This window comes from Felis catus, chromosome D2, assembly GCF_018350175.1.
Source record: "Felis catus isolate Fca126 chromosome D2, F.catus_Fca126_mat1.0, whole genome shotgun sequence".
NCBI lineage: Eukaryota > Metazoa > Chordata > Mammalia > Carnivora > Felidae > Felis > Felis catus.
In genome coordinates, this window is record NC_058378.1 from 70,101,354 (window position 1) to 70,117,040 (window position 15,687).

Sequence of the window (15,687 nt, forward strand, 5' to 3'; positions counted from 1 at the left end):
TTGTTAGCGCTCACGATGCGGCAGCACCTGGTCAGGTAGGGCCGATTCTCCCAGGTGCCTCTGCCCTCGAGAGAATTAGGTTCTAGAGTCGAGCCTCCCAGGTCTCCAGCGTCCGCTGGTCCTTTCAGTTCAGATTCTACCCTGGAGAAGAGGCCGTGGCTCGTGGTGAGTTCCTCCCAGAGCTCATCCTCTAAGCTGAGGTCGGAGACATTCTAGGGGAGTTAACTTTTTTGAAAGAAGACAAGAGTAACCTTTCCAAAGGCCGTAACTTAAAAGGTATGTTAGAAACCTAGGGGAGTAACTCTCGTGCAGGCAAGTCATTAGAATTAAAAGGAGTGAAGGCACAAGTTGGGAGGGCAAAGAGAATTTATATGACTCGATCACCTACTATGTGCCAAGCCCGTCAGATTTGTTTTTTTAGTTTCAGTAATCAACACTGATCACACAAGGCAGAAATATGCAAGATGGCATTTTCTGAGTCTGCATTTACCCAGCGTACCCACCCATCTAGAATGAGATAAACCAAGTTTTCAAGGTAGGGCGGGGAAAGATAATGAATGAAAGTTAGCCACAACTCTTAACGATCACAGTCCCGAAAAGACTCGTGCTAGCGTTACAGAAGAGATGTGTCCGTCGTCCCTTCCCTGTTCCCATCCCCTGATAGTTTCTTTTTCCTTCTCTTCTCCTTCGTACCTAAAATGCTGCTTCTTCTCTCAGGAATCCCACGGCCTCCGCACCCTCCAGATATATCTCCGTATTACCCACTATCGCCCGGCACCGTAGGACAAATCCCCCATCCGCTAGGATGGTTAGTACCACAGTAAGGAGTTCCATTTTTTTAATTCCCTTTTTGTTTCTTACATGGGCATGCTTATTATTTATTCCGTGCGTGTGTATGTGTGTGCGTGTGTCTCAGAAGACGGGTTGGTGAGGGAGGGCCGCGGTGGGATAGGTTGCAAAGATGCTCCTTGAGGTGCCCTGTGGGGAAGCAGGTGAGTCAGTAGCCATTCAGATGGGTTTTGTAGGAGAAAGGTCATTGATACTTAGCATTCTGAACCCACAGTCCCCAAAGACTCTAGGCTTCTCTCTGTGAACAAAGGTGCCCTTAAGGTACTTGGGGAATTGCAAAAGGCTCTGAGGGCTTCTATCAAAGGAAGCTGATCATGGCACTTCTACCGGTGGCAGCCCACAGTGGAGTCCTGTCATTCATTGGTTTGAGGCGTCACGAGACTGGGAACAGGCATAGCGTGATTTTGGAATCCAGGGGTGAGAGTGGAGGGTTATCCTCTCAGAAACCCCTAAACCCCAACACCATCCCGACCTTTACTCCCAAGGCTGGCAATAAGAGTGGAAAGGTCTGTCTGTTGAGAAGTTCCAGTATCCAGCTAGGGTCTCCCTGGGGTTCTTGGTTCACCTGATTATGAGGGGCTGGGGTGGGGGGGGAGGGTCTGGAATCCCCACTCCAGCATGTGGGGCCTTCCTGAGTGTCAGCTGGGATTCCTGGCGGCGTGCAGGTCTGCAAACTGCCTTTTACGATTGGTCTTCCTATCACCCAGTCTTGCTTTTTTTTTTTTTTTTTTTAATTTTTTTTTTCAACGTTTATTTATTTTTGGGACAGAGAGAGACAGAGCATGAATGGGGGAGGGGCAGAGAGAGAGGGAGACACAGAATCGGAAACAGGCTCCAGGCTCTGAGCCATCAGCCCAGAGCCCGACTCGGGGCTCGAACTCACGGACCGCGAGATCGTGACCTGGCTGAAGTCAGATGTTTAACCGACTGCGCCACCCAGGCGCCCCCAGTCTTGCTTTTATAGTACCATCCACTAACCTTCCTTAGACAACTTTTAAAAATGTGTGTTTCAAAACCAGAGTAGAAAGGCCTTTAATGCATAAGCATACTGGGCGCGCGCGTGCGTGCGTGTGTGTGTGTGTGTGTGTGTGTGTGCGTGTGCATGTGGTCTCTGTTTCGTGATTGTGTTTTTGTGTATGTGTTTCTCCATGTTTATCAGTGATCTCTACTCTAGAAAGCAAGGACAATTTGTTGTCTTCACCAGAATACCTCCTGGTAAAACTCTGAACTTTGGGTCTTGGGGAAGATGCCCTTTCAAAGTTCTGGTGTAGTTACCTACCCCCCTCCTGCCCCCCGCCCCAGTCTACCCTTTTTTCTCTAGTTGAACAGACACTGCCCTGCTGTGTGAAAAGTAGCTTGTATGAGATGGTAGCCATACCAAATACCAACCATGGCTGTACTTCCTGTTTCTTTCTTTCTCCTTCGTTTTGTTTGGCAGGGTAGACATGGACGTGAGTTTGGGTCCCGTTTCTTTCTCGGAAAATGGGGCCATTCCTCCAATAGTTCTCTGTCATCGGTTGCCCTGTTCCGCTGATGGGGAGATATTTGAAGGCTAGATAAAAAGGAATAGCCAACTCAGACAACCCTCTGTCAGAAAAAGTTGTGTGTCTTTCATGAGGATGCTATTTTGCATGTTGCTGTATTTTTTAATTATTGTAATGAGGTGTGATTGTCTATTGGTTACCCACAATTCTTCTTGGGGACTCTCCCCCCGGTAACTCTTGTCAACACTTGTTAATTTGACAAAAGGCTACAAATTAAGCTCTGTTAATTTAATGTTTTCTCACCGAGATCTAAATACCGAAAGAGGCCCAAAGCGCAACTGAAGTCCTTTGATTCACTGTACTTTATTTTGGTATAAATTTACATTCATTATTGTTTTCCTTTGGATGTGTAGCCCTCAATTAGTGTGATGGCTCCATTAAAGCAAGCGAGACTTCGCCTTTAATTATTACAACAAAACACCTAGTTTCAGCTTGGGGAGAGGGTCTCTATTGACATAAGCAGAGGTTATAAAATTTAATTAGCCATTCCTATCAGATTTATGGCATTCAAATTGTTCTGTGTTTCTTCCCTTTGATCCTTCCTGTACAATCCCCAAGATTTTTGTTCTGATCAAATGAGAATAAAGCTTACTGTGCAGAGAGAACTTTCCCTTTTTCTTCTTTTTCTTTCCCCCTCCCCCCCTTGTTTGCACTCTCTTACTTTGTGCCCCCCTCTTTATAGGCAAGGTCAGCCCGTGTACCCAATCACGACAGGAGGATTCCGTCACCCCTACCCCACGGCTCTGACTGTCAACGCCTCCATGTCTAGGTGAGTTCCAAGAACGGGCGCCTCCGACCAAGTCGACCACGGGTGACTTCTCGGAAAGTTCTCTGGCTAGCTACCAGGCCATCCGGGGGCGGCTCCTTCGTGTAGTTCCAGTGGTGTAAGACCCAAAGGGCGCGTTAGGCTTTATTCCTAGGAAATACTGAGAAATTAATCTGGACTTGTAAGGTAGGTGATGTTGAAGTCTCGAGGTCGAATCTCGGACTCCATCAATGGAGCGGTTTTTCCTTAAGAACTTAAGAAGGCCAGAAGACATAGATAGGACCTCGCGGAACTTACGAAAGTGTCATTCCTCCGTTGCCCCATGCTGGGTAAGAAAGGGAAGGGTGAGGGTAATTTTATTATTGTGTAAAGGACAGTTTGAGGAAGGGTGTGCCCTTTTCAAAATCCAGACTCTTCACTGTCCACAAGCAGGGACACCCCTGCCCAAACACAGCCCTCTCTAAAGCAGCACTGTCGTGTAGAATTGTAAGGTGAGTCCCGTATGGAATTTTAAGATTTTAGTAGCCACAGTTTTTAAAAGGTTAAAGGGGGGGGGGGGGATTAAAAAAACCCCAGGTGAAATTCTTTCTAATGATGTATTTTGTTCAGCCTAATATTGTCAAAACGTTATCATTTGGACATGTTATCACTGTAAAGCAGCTACTAAAGAGATGTTACATTCTGGTTTGTACTTCGTTTCTGAAATCTGATACGGAGTTTGCACTGAACAGCACAACTCAATTTGGACCGGCCACGTTTCAAGTACTCAAAAGCCACGTGTGGCTGGTGCCTACCATATTGGCCTGTGTAGCTCTAAATTTTGGAAAGTTAAAAAAAAACAAAAAAATCACGTGTGTGCAGAGCAAGAATTTGAAGAGAACCCATCAAATAACCAGCAAAGAATTCCTACACCCTGACAAAGGACAGAACGATGTTTACTCTCCTTAAGAAGGGACCATCTTCAACTTCTAATTCAAATATTGTGGCTTAACAACCTCCACCCCGACTTCCCATACTTTGTATGAGATGTTTTGCCACGTGGACTTGGATATAAATGGTGAATTCTTCTGTTAAAAAAAAGAAAAGTCGTGTGTGTGTGTGTGTGTGTGTGCATTCGTATCTTTTTAAGGCTATCCGTATCTGTGTAACACACACACATATACCCACACATGTGTACCTAGATCTTTCGGATCCCCTGTTCTCCTTTTCCTCCCTCTAATTAATTCTGGCTAATTTTTCAGTGAGTGCTAGTTTATTTACAAACCGGTTGGCAGCAGTATGTTTAAGTAGTCACTAATTGCTCCTAATGATAGTTTTATTTTCTGTTCATCTGATTTTCAGTCAAGTTAATTAAATCGGTGGAGGTTTAGACTTTCCTGATGGGCTGCAACAAGTAATCCATTTTGATGATGGCCCATAATTAAATTAGCATGCATTACATGGCAAGGATGCTGCCCTAGCGTCTTCCCCCAGTCTCTGGAGTCAGCATGGGAACCCAAGGCCAGAGGAAGGGACTGGGGAGACAGGACAAGACAGCTCCTTTTCCTGCTTACAAGACCGTGATTTCCGGTGGGGGGGGGGGGGCGGAGTAAGGATCACTTTCGTTTAAGAAAAACAGGCCGTAGAGCCCACCTAACATTTGTCATTACACCACGGAGATCACGTAATTTTAAAGATCCCACTTCCCAAGTGTGATAAACGATCTCCGTTTCAAAATCCACCCCAGCATTGGTGAGGCGGGAAAATGCTTGTGTGTTCTCTTCTCCAGCGAGAGGAGGAAGGTTATATTCATTAAATAATGTCATCACAACCTTGCAAAAAGCATGGGAACGAATAGGGAGTCTCCCAGGAGGAGAACTGCTTCTGAGCGGCCCCTAATCCACAGCTCATCTTCCCGGCAAACCAGCATTGACGCCGCGCACCTGATTGTTTCTCATGTTTGTTTATTCGGTGCGTTCTAGAGGCTAAAAGCAGTGAAATAATCGGAGGATAGGGATTGGGGTTAAGCTTATCGATTGAATTATCATTAGGAGGTTAGTCGATGATTTAGAGGTGGGCAGGGGGGTGGAGGAAAGGAAGGAAACAGTGGGAGGAAAGGTTAGGGGCTCAAGGTGCAGGGGGGAGGCCGCCGATTCCCCAGGTAGGCCTTATGAAAGGTAGCTAGTTAAAAAGCGTATACAGCAAATTAAATACATTATTGTGGTAATGGGGCGACAGAAGTATAGGTCTATTATACTTATGGCAGTTATAGGAAATGTAGGCAGCTTGCCCTGTTCCAGAACACCCTTTGATATTCATTCTATTCAGCAGCGGGGCCAGGACTTCTCAGAATTAAGTGATGGGTCATTATACTTTAAACACCATGGAGAAGCCTAGATTGGCAATTAAACAGCTCTTGCTGACACTCACTTGTGCCACCCTGTGACCCCCTTTAGATTGAGATGTTGGAGCTCCGGGCCCTCAGCCCGCTAAATTGGTGCAAGGCTCTTCTCCTGACGAGAGCGGGCTCTGAAATCTGCCGGCTTCAAAGGGAGAGAGATCATGTATAAACCATAATGTGGGTGCACCGTGGCTCACAAAAAATAAGGCAGGAAGAGATGAAATGTTACAAGTGCAAGGGGGAAAATGAGAGAATAATGACAAACCTAATGCAACTCAAAGCAGGATTGTTGCACAGGAAAATGCATCCCACTGCTTGTGCATAAAATCAAGGCCGGCAGATGACATCCAGTTAACAGAAACGTGTCAACAGTGAAGTGAAGTGGGCGCGAGCAAGAGAGGAGCCCCTGAGACAGCCAGAAACAAAAATTAGTTGTCCTTAACAAGTTAAGGTTCATCATTATATTCTGGCTTGGAGCCATAAAAGCAGACGGGGGTATATAATGAGCTGCTTAGAATTTTTAGGGTGTTTATTGCATTTCATGAAATAGTTGTCTGCAGAAAGGAATTTCTTAAGCAAAGGTATGCATCTAGATCCGCCCCCCCCCCGCTACCCCACCGCCCCGTTTCTTTCTCCGCTATGCATTTTTCAGATATATGAGTATGTGTGTAGGCATGTGAACTTGGAAGCATTCGTTCCTCATGGCCGCGTCGGAAATTTTGCCCCACCCCAGAATGTGCTCGAACTGTGGTATCTGCCTGTGGTGTTTGCTGTGGACACACACGCACGCGCGCACACACACACGCACACACACACAGTATTTTCTCTCTCTCCCTTCTCTCACCCTTTCTATCTCTCTCCCCACCCTCCCCCTTCTCTGTCTCTCTCCCTCTCTCCCCACCTCCTCTGTTTCTCTCTGTCTCCCTCTCTCCCCACCTCCTCTTTTTCTCTCTCTCTCTCATATGTCTGTACACATATTCTCATTCAGCAAGAAGAGAACATATGTATTTGAGGAATGTCAAGCCTTTAAAATTCACAGTAAAAGCTGCCACTCTACCCACCACTTCACCCAAGGGCTTCCAAGAACACATGTTCTTAACTTATGTTTCCTCAGAGGCCCTTGCGCAGTGGGAAGGAACAGGGTGTAACATAGGAGCCCAAGTGCCTCCCGAGGGTTTGCTTTTCATTTTTTCACAGAAAGGGAATGGAGATTGTTTGGCTTTTTTGTTTCTCTCTCTCTCTCTCTCTCTCTCTCTCTCTCTCTCTTTTTCTCCCCCCCCCCCTTTTTATACCCTAAAGGATCTACATGGTTCTTATTAAAAAATCATGTCATTGTTACCAAACTCTGACACTGGCTTCCATTTGTAAAGGCAGTGGCAGGAGAGGGCCACATCAGGATGGAATTTCTGAGTCAAATGTCCTCTGTGATTCTGAGCCCCTTCAAAAATCTACATCATTCACTGGCATTTTCTCTGTTGATCGACGAAGATGCAGTTAGTACTTTAATTTTTTTGTTTTACCCTTTTGCACACTAACATTTGCTGCATTATTTGGATTAAACAGAAACTGGGTTCATCTCCAGTCCACATATGAAAAGCCCCTTGTAAATCTAGGATCCTCTTGAAATCCCATCTTGATAAACCCTTGTTACCACTCCCAGTTGCCACCGCACTTGGCTGCCTAGAGAGCAGGTGTCCGTTCTCCGGATGGTGCGTGAACTGTTCTGGCTTGGATTTATTAAGAAAGCATCAACTGCTTGACCCGGGTTCTCCTTCACCTGAATAGCACCCGGCTTGCTCACGTGTATAATCTGCCTGGATTGGAGCCTGGAGGCAGCCATTTTGGTTTCGTTCAGGGTTCTACCCCTGTGCCCCTCACCCTACTATTCTCTGTGGTAGTATTCTTTTAAAAAGGGTGGTTCTTGTAACCCAAGCATATCAGAAAATGTGAAAGCTGTTTGATCCAGTTGTTAGTTCACAGATGGGCCAAGATGAACCTTTTACAGTTAGCACGTGGGGCGCCTGGGAGGCTCAGTCGGTTAAGCGTCCGACTTCGGCTCAGGTCACAATCTCGCGGTCCGTGAGTTCGAGCCCCGCGTCGGGCTCTGGGCTGACGGCTCGGAGCCTGGAGCCTGTTTCGGATTCTGTGTCTCCCTCTGTCTCTGACCCTCCCCCGTTCATGCTCTGCCTCCCTCTGTCTCGAAAATAAATAAACATTGAAAACAATTTTTTTAATTAGCTCTTTATGTTCTGGCTAGTCTACACTGTAGGGAAATGCCAGTTCAGGGCCTAGGGGGGATTTCAAAGAACTTTCTTAAAAACGGACAGTTTTAGAGGAGAAAACAACCTCTATGCATATATTTACAATTTTGATAGTCATTTGGAAGGCCTTTGAATGCATAGGCAGTCTATTACGTAAAAGTAATTTAGGAATCCTAGAATTTTAGTGCGGGAAAGGGTATACAAATCAGAATTCAAAGCTTCATTTGTATGTGTGTATAAAATACAGATTTTTCTTTCTTTTTGTTTTGTTTTGTTTTGTTTTGTTTTGTTTTTTGTTTTGCATCTTTCCCTAAGAGGATACAAGCTAATTATTTAAAATGTCTGTGACTTACGATGAGAATCAGATGGGAAATATTTGGATTTTCCCCGTCTCTCTGCCTCACTTTCTCTCACTCCTGTCAAAACGATGGAGGCACATCGGCAAAAGAAAAAGAAAAATTTTATTGCACTCCATCCACAGAACGAGGCCCTAATGAGGCCTGCGCAGCATTGTCAAAAATGTGTGTATACTTGGACCACGTTAATATTTTATTTAGCTGTCAATATTCAACAATAGATTTCACCTTTCATTCTAGAGCTGATTAGGACTTAGGAGATTGTCTTCTTAGATGCCACTAATAATGCCTCAAAAAACAAGTACACGTGTGATTTCCAGCAGGTAGTCTAAGCCTCCTTTTCCGCCCAAGTACATCCGTTATATTTGTCTTTCGCTAAAGATGTTAAAAATCATAATGTCTCTTGTCAGTAGCAATAATGAAGGGGAAGATTGGCTTTAATGACATTATGAGAATCATTATGTTTAATTTATCGCTAATTAATGCTGACAGGTTTCATATGCCTTGGGTTGCTTTCATGTGAGTGTTACGTGCTGGGTTTTTTTTGTTTTTTTTTTTTTAATTATGTGTACACATCCCTCCCCATTCATTCATTTTGATTCTGACGATTTACACAGCTTCCTGTCTTCCAGGTTCCCTCCCCATATGGTCCCACCACATCACACTCTACACACGACCGGCATCCCCCACCCGGCCATAGTAACGCCAACCGTCAAACAGGAATCCTCCCAGAGTGACGTCGGCTCACTCCATAGCTCGTGAGTGTTGTTGATCTTTTGGCCGCTCTTTCCTTCCCCATCTTGTCTAGCCCATTTGTTGATGCGGTGGCCATTGGGTGGTAGTCCGGCCCATGGTTAGCCAATGGGGCGTGTGCCCCTGGGAAACACCCGACTTGGGTGGCCTCTGGACTCTGAGAGAGCGCAGCGCTCACGGTTGGCACCAGTGTGGGTGTACTTGCGTGCTTGGGCGGCCTGGGGTTCGCAACCACGTCCCCGTCTCTCACCCACCACGGAACGTTGAGAGGCCTGGCCTGAGAGCACGAGAAACCCCCGTCGGGAGCGAATCGGCCACGCTGTGCCTTCCCCTCTGCCTTGGGAAAATTGTGGGTCTGAGACACTTGAGGAAGTAATTACGAAATCTCTCTCTTCCCCCCACACCCTCGCTAGGATGTTTTCGTTCCGTTTTCCAGGGTGGAGAAGACTAAAAGTGGAAGCGTGCTTCTCGTTCAGGACTGCTGGGTTTGGGCGTTGAGCAGACAGGGAGACGGGTTCTCTGCTGTGGAGGAAGTTGGGCCTTGCGATCGTTTACTGGGTTGTGTCTGTCTATTCTGTCTATATCCAGAAAGCATCAGGACTCCAAAAAGGAAGAAGAAAAGAAGAAGCCCCACATAAAGAAACCTCTTAACGCGTTCATGTTGTATATGAAGGAAATGAGGGCCAAGGTCGTGGCCGAGTGCACGTTGAAAGAAAGTGCCGCCATCAACCAGATCCTGGGGCGAAGGGTAGGTAGTTCCCTCGCTGGGCAGAGGGGGACGAACGGACTGGGGCCTGGTGGGTCGCATGACACAGTGTCCCCGTCCCTTCAGTCACGTTCTGACTCCTTCAGTGGTCTTCATGGAGTCAGGACCAGAAACCCACATTCGAAGGATCTTCTGAACACCCACCGCCTTCATCCTCCCCCAGCCCCAGAGAGAGCGCAAACGAGAGCACGAGAGAGATGACCCATCAGGTTTCGTTTCAGCGCTCCCGTTAGTGCCAGGACCCTGCAGATCAGACCCGTTTCTCATCCCCGGCCGCGGTGTAGTTTGTGATGTTTTGCATGCCTCTCCCCGCCTCTGTGTCCCCTCCAGTGGCACGCGCTGTCCAGAGAAGAGCAAGCGAAATACTACGAGCTGGCCCGGAAGGAGCGACAGCTTCACATGCAGCTGTACCCTGGCTGGTCTGCGCGGGATAACTATGTAGGTGTTCGTTTTTCTCGGAACTAGAGTCTGTGGAGATGGGTCGAGTGTTCATCTGCCCAAAGGGAGCGCTCCCTGCCAACTTGAATCAGGCCCTCCAGTCTGCCCACTCCTGGGACAGTAGCGTCTTGCCCAAGCGCCAGAGTGGGGGGTGGGGGGGGGGTTGTCTTGGCTCCCAGTATGGCTCCATCAGCGTGCCATAGTTCCTAAAGGAGGAGGGAGGAGACCAGGGTTCCGTTGTTCTAGCGTGGGACCCATGGGGCTGACTCGGGGCTGTCCACACCTTCTTGCCCAGGTCTTTGAAGAGACGTAGCCCTAGGATCTTCCTGACTGGGGCTTCTGTGCTTCTCAGCACCCCAGGGGCCTTACAGGGAAGACCAGGAGGTAGGGGTGGAGAGAGAGGGCTTGGTTCCCCACACGTCTTCCAACAGTCCCTTGGCCTTTAAGAGGGAAAAACAAAAGTTGTCCGATGGCCGTGGCGCGGTACAAGTTGAAAACCTAGTTTGTCCTGAGAGGAGCATGATGGGAGGATCCCTGAAAGCAGCCAAGGGTCGTCACCCTCTGGAGGGGTAGATGAAATGCCTCAGGGCCCAGGAAAGGTAGGAAGGGGGGCTGTGCCGAGTGACGTGTCTTCCTGGGCTCAGTGCGGCCTGCAGGATTTGCCCAGTTTCCCCTCTTGGGTTTTGGAAAACACTGTAGGATTGTTTCTACTTACCACTGGGCTTGTCATACCTGTGATTCCTGTTCTCTCAGAAACTGGCTCTCCTCTGGAGACCTCTGTCCCCTCTCCCTGTTATCTCTTGATCCGAAGTTTCCCCAGTAGCGTCCTGGGTGGGCTCTCCTCTCTCAGTGGAGGAGATGTCTCTTATTTCGCCCGAGACGTTAACTCCACGGTATCAGGTTTTATAACGTGGTCTTGAACCGTCCACTCTTTGGGATGGGAAAGACAAGACTTGCCCGAATGCCAGCAGTGGTCCCTCCTCCGATTTCTTGTCAGTGGCGTGGAGCCACGGAGGATTCTTTCACCGGTCAGCACTCCCGACCTAGCTCTCCCACGGACGATGTCCGTGGTGAAGACGCTCTCCGTATGTGGGTTGAGATCAGTTCAGTAGGTGTGGGTTGTGAAGGTAACTGCGCATACAGCATCTGGGGACTCGGAGTTAAATCGGACGCGTTTACTCTCAAAGCCTACCTGCCATCAGGAAGCCACAGACATCCACGTGACTACGTGGGCCCCGAGTGGCCGCTATGTTCTGCTTGCTTTAGCTGTTTCTCCTACCTTTTGACACGTGCTTGCTGCCTGCTCTTCGAAGGGGGTGTGGAGAACACTGAATGTTGGGCTTGACCCCCACGTCTTCATCACTGCCCCCCACCCACCTCCCTCTGAGCCCCCCTGCCCTTGGCTGGCAGCCCAAGACCGCTCCCCCTGGGAGCTGAATCCGTGCCGATGCCTCTCCCTGGAATGTCGGCCGTGGTCAGGGCCCTTGTCATTCAGAGATGGTCACACACAGGGTCTTAACTGCTTGGGACCCTTTACGTTTGTCCTCAGCCTGTGTGCCGTGGGGAAGCCTTTCTTCTGGAGTAGAAAGGAAGAGGAGGAGAAGGTTCGTGCTCACCCACAGGCTTGCTGCTCACCCCCACCTGACCTCGAGGTGGAGATTTACAGCCGCAGCCTCCACATGAGCGGCCGTCTCATTCCAGGACCCCTGTTCTCCTGGTTTCTTTCGGGGCAGAAGCTCTTAAGATTTCACCTCCAGCTTCTGCCTGCTTCAGACCCAGTTCTTTGAGTGATCTAGGATGTTGGCACAGAGACAGATTCTGTTCTGCTGTCGATATCGCTTCCCCAGCAGAGATTTGGGGTCAGGGTAGGGCCTTCATGTACAGCTTTGCAGAACGCGCACTGCACAACCCTGCAGAGTGCCGTGTGCACTCTGGTCTACGTGCATGGTGCCCCCTGGAGTTGGGCAGAGGGACACCTCCACAGAGATACAAGGCCAACTTTGGGATAGCTCCCAAAGAATGCTGCTGTTGACCTCCCTGGGAGTCAGTGAGACAGGTGTTGCCCCGGGCTTTTCTTGAAGTGCTTTCTAGGTTTTAGAAGGTCCATCAGGCCCTGCCAGTGACTTCAGCTCAGCTCCGTATTCAGAAGAGGTTTAGTGTAATAAGGGAAGCCTCTGACAGGACTTGAGAGACCGTTTCATTTTTAAAATTTTGTTTGTTTATTTATTTATTTTGAGAGAGAGTGTGCGTGCAAGTTGGGGAGGGGCAGAGAGAGAGGGAGAGAGAGAGAATCTCTGTCAGCTGGGAGCTCAGAGCCCGATGTGGGGCTCAAACTCACAAACAGATCATGACCTGAGCTGGACACTCAACCGACTGAGCCACCCAGGCGCCCCAGACTTGAGAGAAAGTTTAAAGGTAGATGTAGATTTGGGGCTGAAAGAGCTTTATTTCTTGAATGGGGTACTGTGAGACTCCTGTCAACAGTGGCTCCTTACACATGGCTGTGAACACACACACACACACACACACACACACACACACACACACCCTCCTCCCTCCCTCCTGTGCCCCAGGAAACAGTCTGGAACAGAGGTCAGAGTCAAAGGTTTTACGGGTTGGACTGTGGTGGAACTTGTTAACCTGGGGAGTTGTCCTTAACTGACTTGACATAGAAGTTTCTATACGTTACTCTGGTCATTGTAAAGTCCAGAAAGTCCTGGAAAGTTTCCTGAGCCTCTTTCACGTTCCTGCTTGTCCAGTCAAGTGGTAACAGAAAGCTTTATATCACTCCTTAGCAAAAACAGGATTGAGGAAGACAGTCCCACGTGGGTCGTGGGACTGGGCACGTTCGGGGGCACAAGAGAAAACAGCGTGGTCCCGTAGTGCTCTCTAATGTGTAACCTAAACTGACAGCCTTCCATGGGGACTAGAGCCTCCGACCACCTTTCAGAATATATTGCGGGAGATTGGAACCGGGTGAGCGCTGTATTAACGGAGGTGACCGCGAAGCCCTTGGGTGTGTGGGTGCCAGCACCGCCCGGAGTTGCACCGCTTTCCTGTGCCTGCTGTTCACTCCCGGCTCCTAAATACGCTGGAACTCGCCCCTCCTGCCTGTTCCTAGATAGCCAGGCAGCACTTTGCTGCTCCCCTGGGAGGGGCCCAGACACGAAGATGGGCTGTCGAGGCTCACGAGAAGGCCCCGTGAGCTCCTCTTTTTAAAAAAAATTTTTTTTAATATTTAAGCCGCTCATCAAGGAACATGAAATGTGTCACAGTGTTTCAAACTCCAGGCCAAGACAGACTTCCCGAATGGTACGTGCCCGGAGATCTGAGAGAACAGAGGGGCTTTCTCTGAGAGAGACACTGTGGCCCTGAGCCCGTGGATGAAGCAAAAACCACGGCGTCTGCACCCTGAGGTTCTAGGGCCTCACGGGTTGCCAGGTTTACCCCCTGTGACTCGTCTTTTCTCTTCCGGACTTGCCATCAACACCCCTTGAGCACTTTTGGGCAGAGGCAACATTTAGATATTCTGAAACAGACAGAAGTGTGGGCCCGTCCTTTTACTGGTGACCTTTCAGACGTACCGGGCCTCTGACTCCAACAGATAGATCTGATTCCAGATCTACGGAATTCCTCCCTGTTCCCGTGCCACAGCCACAGCCACCAGCAGGCAGTAAAGGTCCCAGGCTGGAGACTGTGAATGATCCCATGTAACTGATCCCCTGTAATCAATGAAAACCCTTCCCCAGAGGGCACGGGATTAAATACGAAGGCAGCACAGCCCCGTAGGTAAGCGCTGTGGAACCCAGGCTGCCTGAAGTTCCCACCCTGGCACCTGCCTTGGCTAGTCATGTGAGCTCAGGAAATTCACGTAACCCCTCCGTGCCTGAGTTTCCTTACCTATGAAATTGGAAGGGGGGCGCCTGGGCGGCTCAGTCGGTTGAGCGTCCGACTTCAACTCCAGTCATGATCTCACGGTTCGTAGGTTTGGGCCCCGCATCGGGCTCTGCACTGTTAGCACAGAGCCTGGAGCCTGCTTCGGATCCCCATTCTCTCTCTCTCTCTGTCTCTCTCTGTCTCTCTCTGTCTCTCCTCTCTCTCTCTCTCTCTCTCCCTCTCTCCCTCTCTCCTCTCTCTCTCTCTCTCTCTCTCTCTCTCTCTTTCTCTGCCCCTCCCCTGCTTGCGCTCTCTTTCTCTCTCTCTCTCTCTTTCTCTCTCTCTCTCAAGCATTTTTCTGCCCCTCCCCTGCTTGCATTCTCTCTCTCAAAAATAAATAAGCATTAAAAAAAGAAGAAGAAGAATTGGGGCACTCGGATGGCTCAGTCAGTTAAGCGACGGACTTCGGCTCGGGTCGTGATCTCACAGTTTATGGGTTCGAGCCCCGTGTCAGGCTCTGTGTTGACAGCTCAGAGCCTGGAGCCTGCTTCAGATTCTGTGTCTCCCTCTCTCTCTGCCCCTCCCCAGCTCATGCTCATGCTCATGCTCTGTCTCTCTCGCTCTCTCTGGAAAATAAATAAACATTAAAAAAAATTTTTTTTAAAGAATTAAAATTGGGATGGTGCTGTAGTACCTGTTGTATAGGATGGCATGAGGGAAAAATGAGTCAATATGCATAGCGCATTTAGAATCATGCCTGGCACATAGTATGTGTTCAGTAAATGTTAGCTGCTATTACTAGTAAAGCCCCAATGAAAGCTTTTTTTTTTTTGATTTGAGTATGAGGACCTCTTGGCTTTAATAAGGAGGAGATCTGCGTGGGGCAAGGGGGCTTTCTTAGCCCACATGGCCATCTCCACATTCATCTGTCCCTTGGCTGTGCGCTCTTGGGCCGCTCCCAACCCTGTCTCTCCACACCTCCCTGAATCTTCCTTAATCCGTTCTTTTCTCCCCTGCTATGGAATCAGATGCTCTGGGTCAGGTTTGAGGATGCACATAGGTAGGTGGGGAAAGAGGTCTTTCCCTCACCCTCTGCTGACCCCTCCTCTTCCCCTTCCAGGGCGTGTGTGTCCCTCTAGGGGGTCAGAAGCATTCTGGGCGCTGTGGGTGTGGATGGAGACAGCGCTATGCTCCCCTCTTTCTGCCTGCCTTCCAGGGGAGCCCAGATGCCCTCTCCCGTCTGTTTCCTGAAATAATTGCTTGCATTTCATCTCTTCATCCAGGGGAAGAAGAAGAAGAGGAAAAGGGACAAGCAGCCAGGAGAGACCAATGGTAAGTTAGAACGAGGAGGAAGGAGGAAGGAGCGGTACTTACGAGGACCACTCTTTAACGTTAGGTTTCTCTCTGGGGGAGGCAGGAGAGACTCAAGGCCAGGAAGATGTGGGGGAACCCATCTTAGCCAGCCTTTTTTGTTTATGCATTTTAATTAATTGCTTCATGACTGCCCTTTTAAAGCTAGTAACATTCATTGTTGCATGAAAAGCACATTGTAATTCTAGTGGAATGTGTTTTAAAATAACTGGAGAGCCTGTAACAGGAGGGAGGGAGGCATGCCTATGCGGGACGTATGCAGTCTGCTTATTTTGTGTGTGTCTGTGTGTAGGGATGAGGAAGGGGCCGCGGGAGGAGGAAGGGGTG

The 15,687-nt window shown here is 48.9% G+C and overlaps 1 protein-coding gene across 40 annotated transcripts in view; it reads left to right on the forward strand.

The window, feature by feature from the left end:
• TCF7L2 (transcription factor 7 like 2) overlaps positions 1-15,687 on the forward strand; it is a 206,737-nt gene that overhangs the window by 177,013 nt on the left and 14,037 nt on the right. For 23 of the 40 annotated variants that reach the window (XM_045040684.1, XM_023240925.2, XM_023240931.2 and 20 more), the window contains 6 exons: positions 718-820; positions 3,076-3,162; positions 8,774-8,914; positions 9,498-9,657; positions 10,006-10,113; positions 15,273-15,321. In XM_045040684.1, the coding sequence (XP_044896619.1) occupies positions 718-820; positions 3,076-3,162; positions 8,774-8,914; positions 9,498-9,657; positions 10,006-10,113; positions 15,273-15,321 (648 nt within the window). The remainder of the gene's footprint in view (positions 1-717; positions 821-3,075; positions 3,163-8,773; positions 8,915-9,497; positions 9,658-10,005; positions 10,114-15,272; positions 15,322-15,687) is intronic. The other 17 variants (XM_023240929.2, XM_023240935.2, XM_023240937.2 and 14 more) reach the window with 3 other exon arrangements.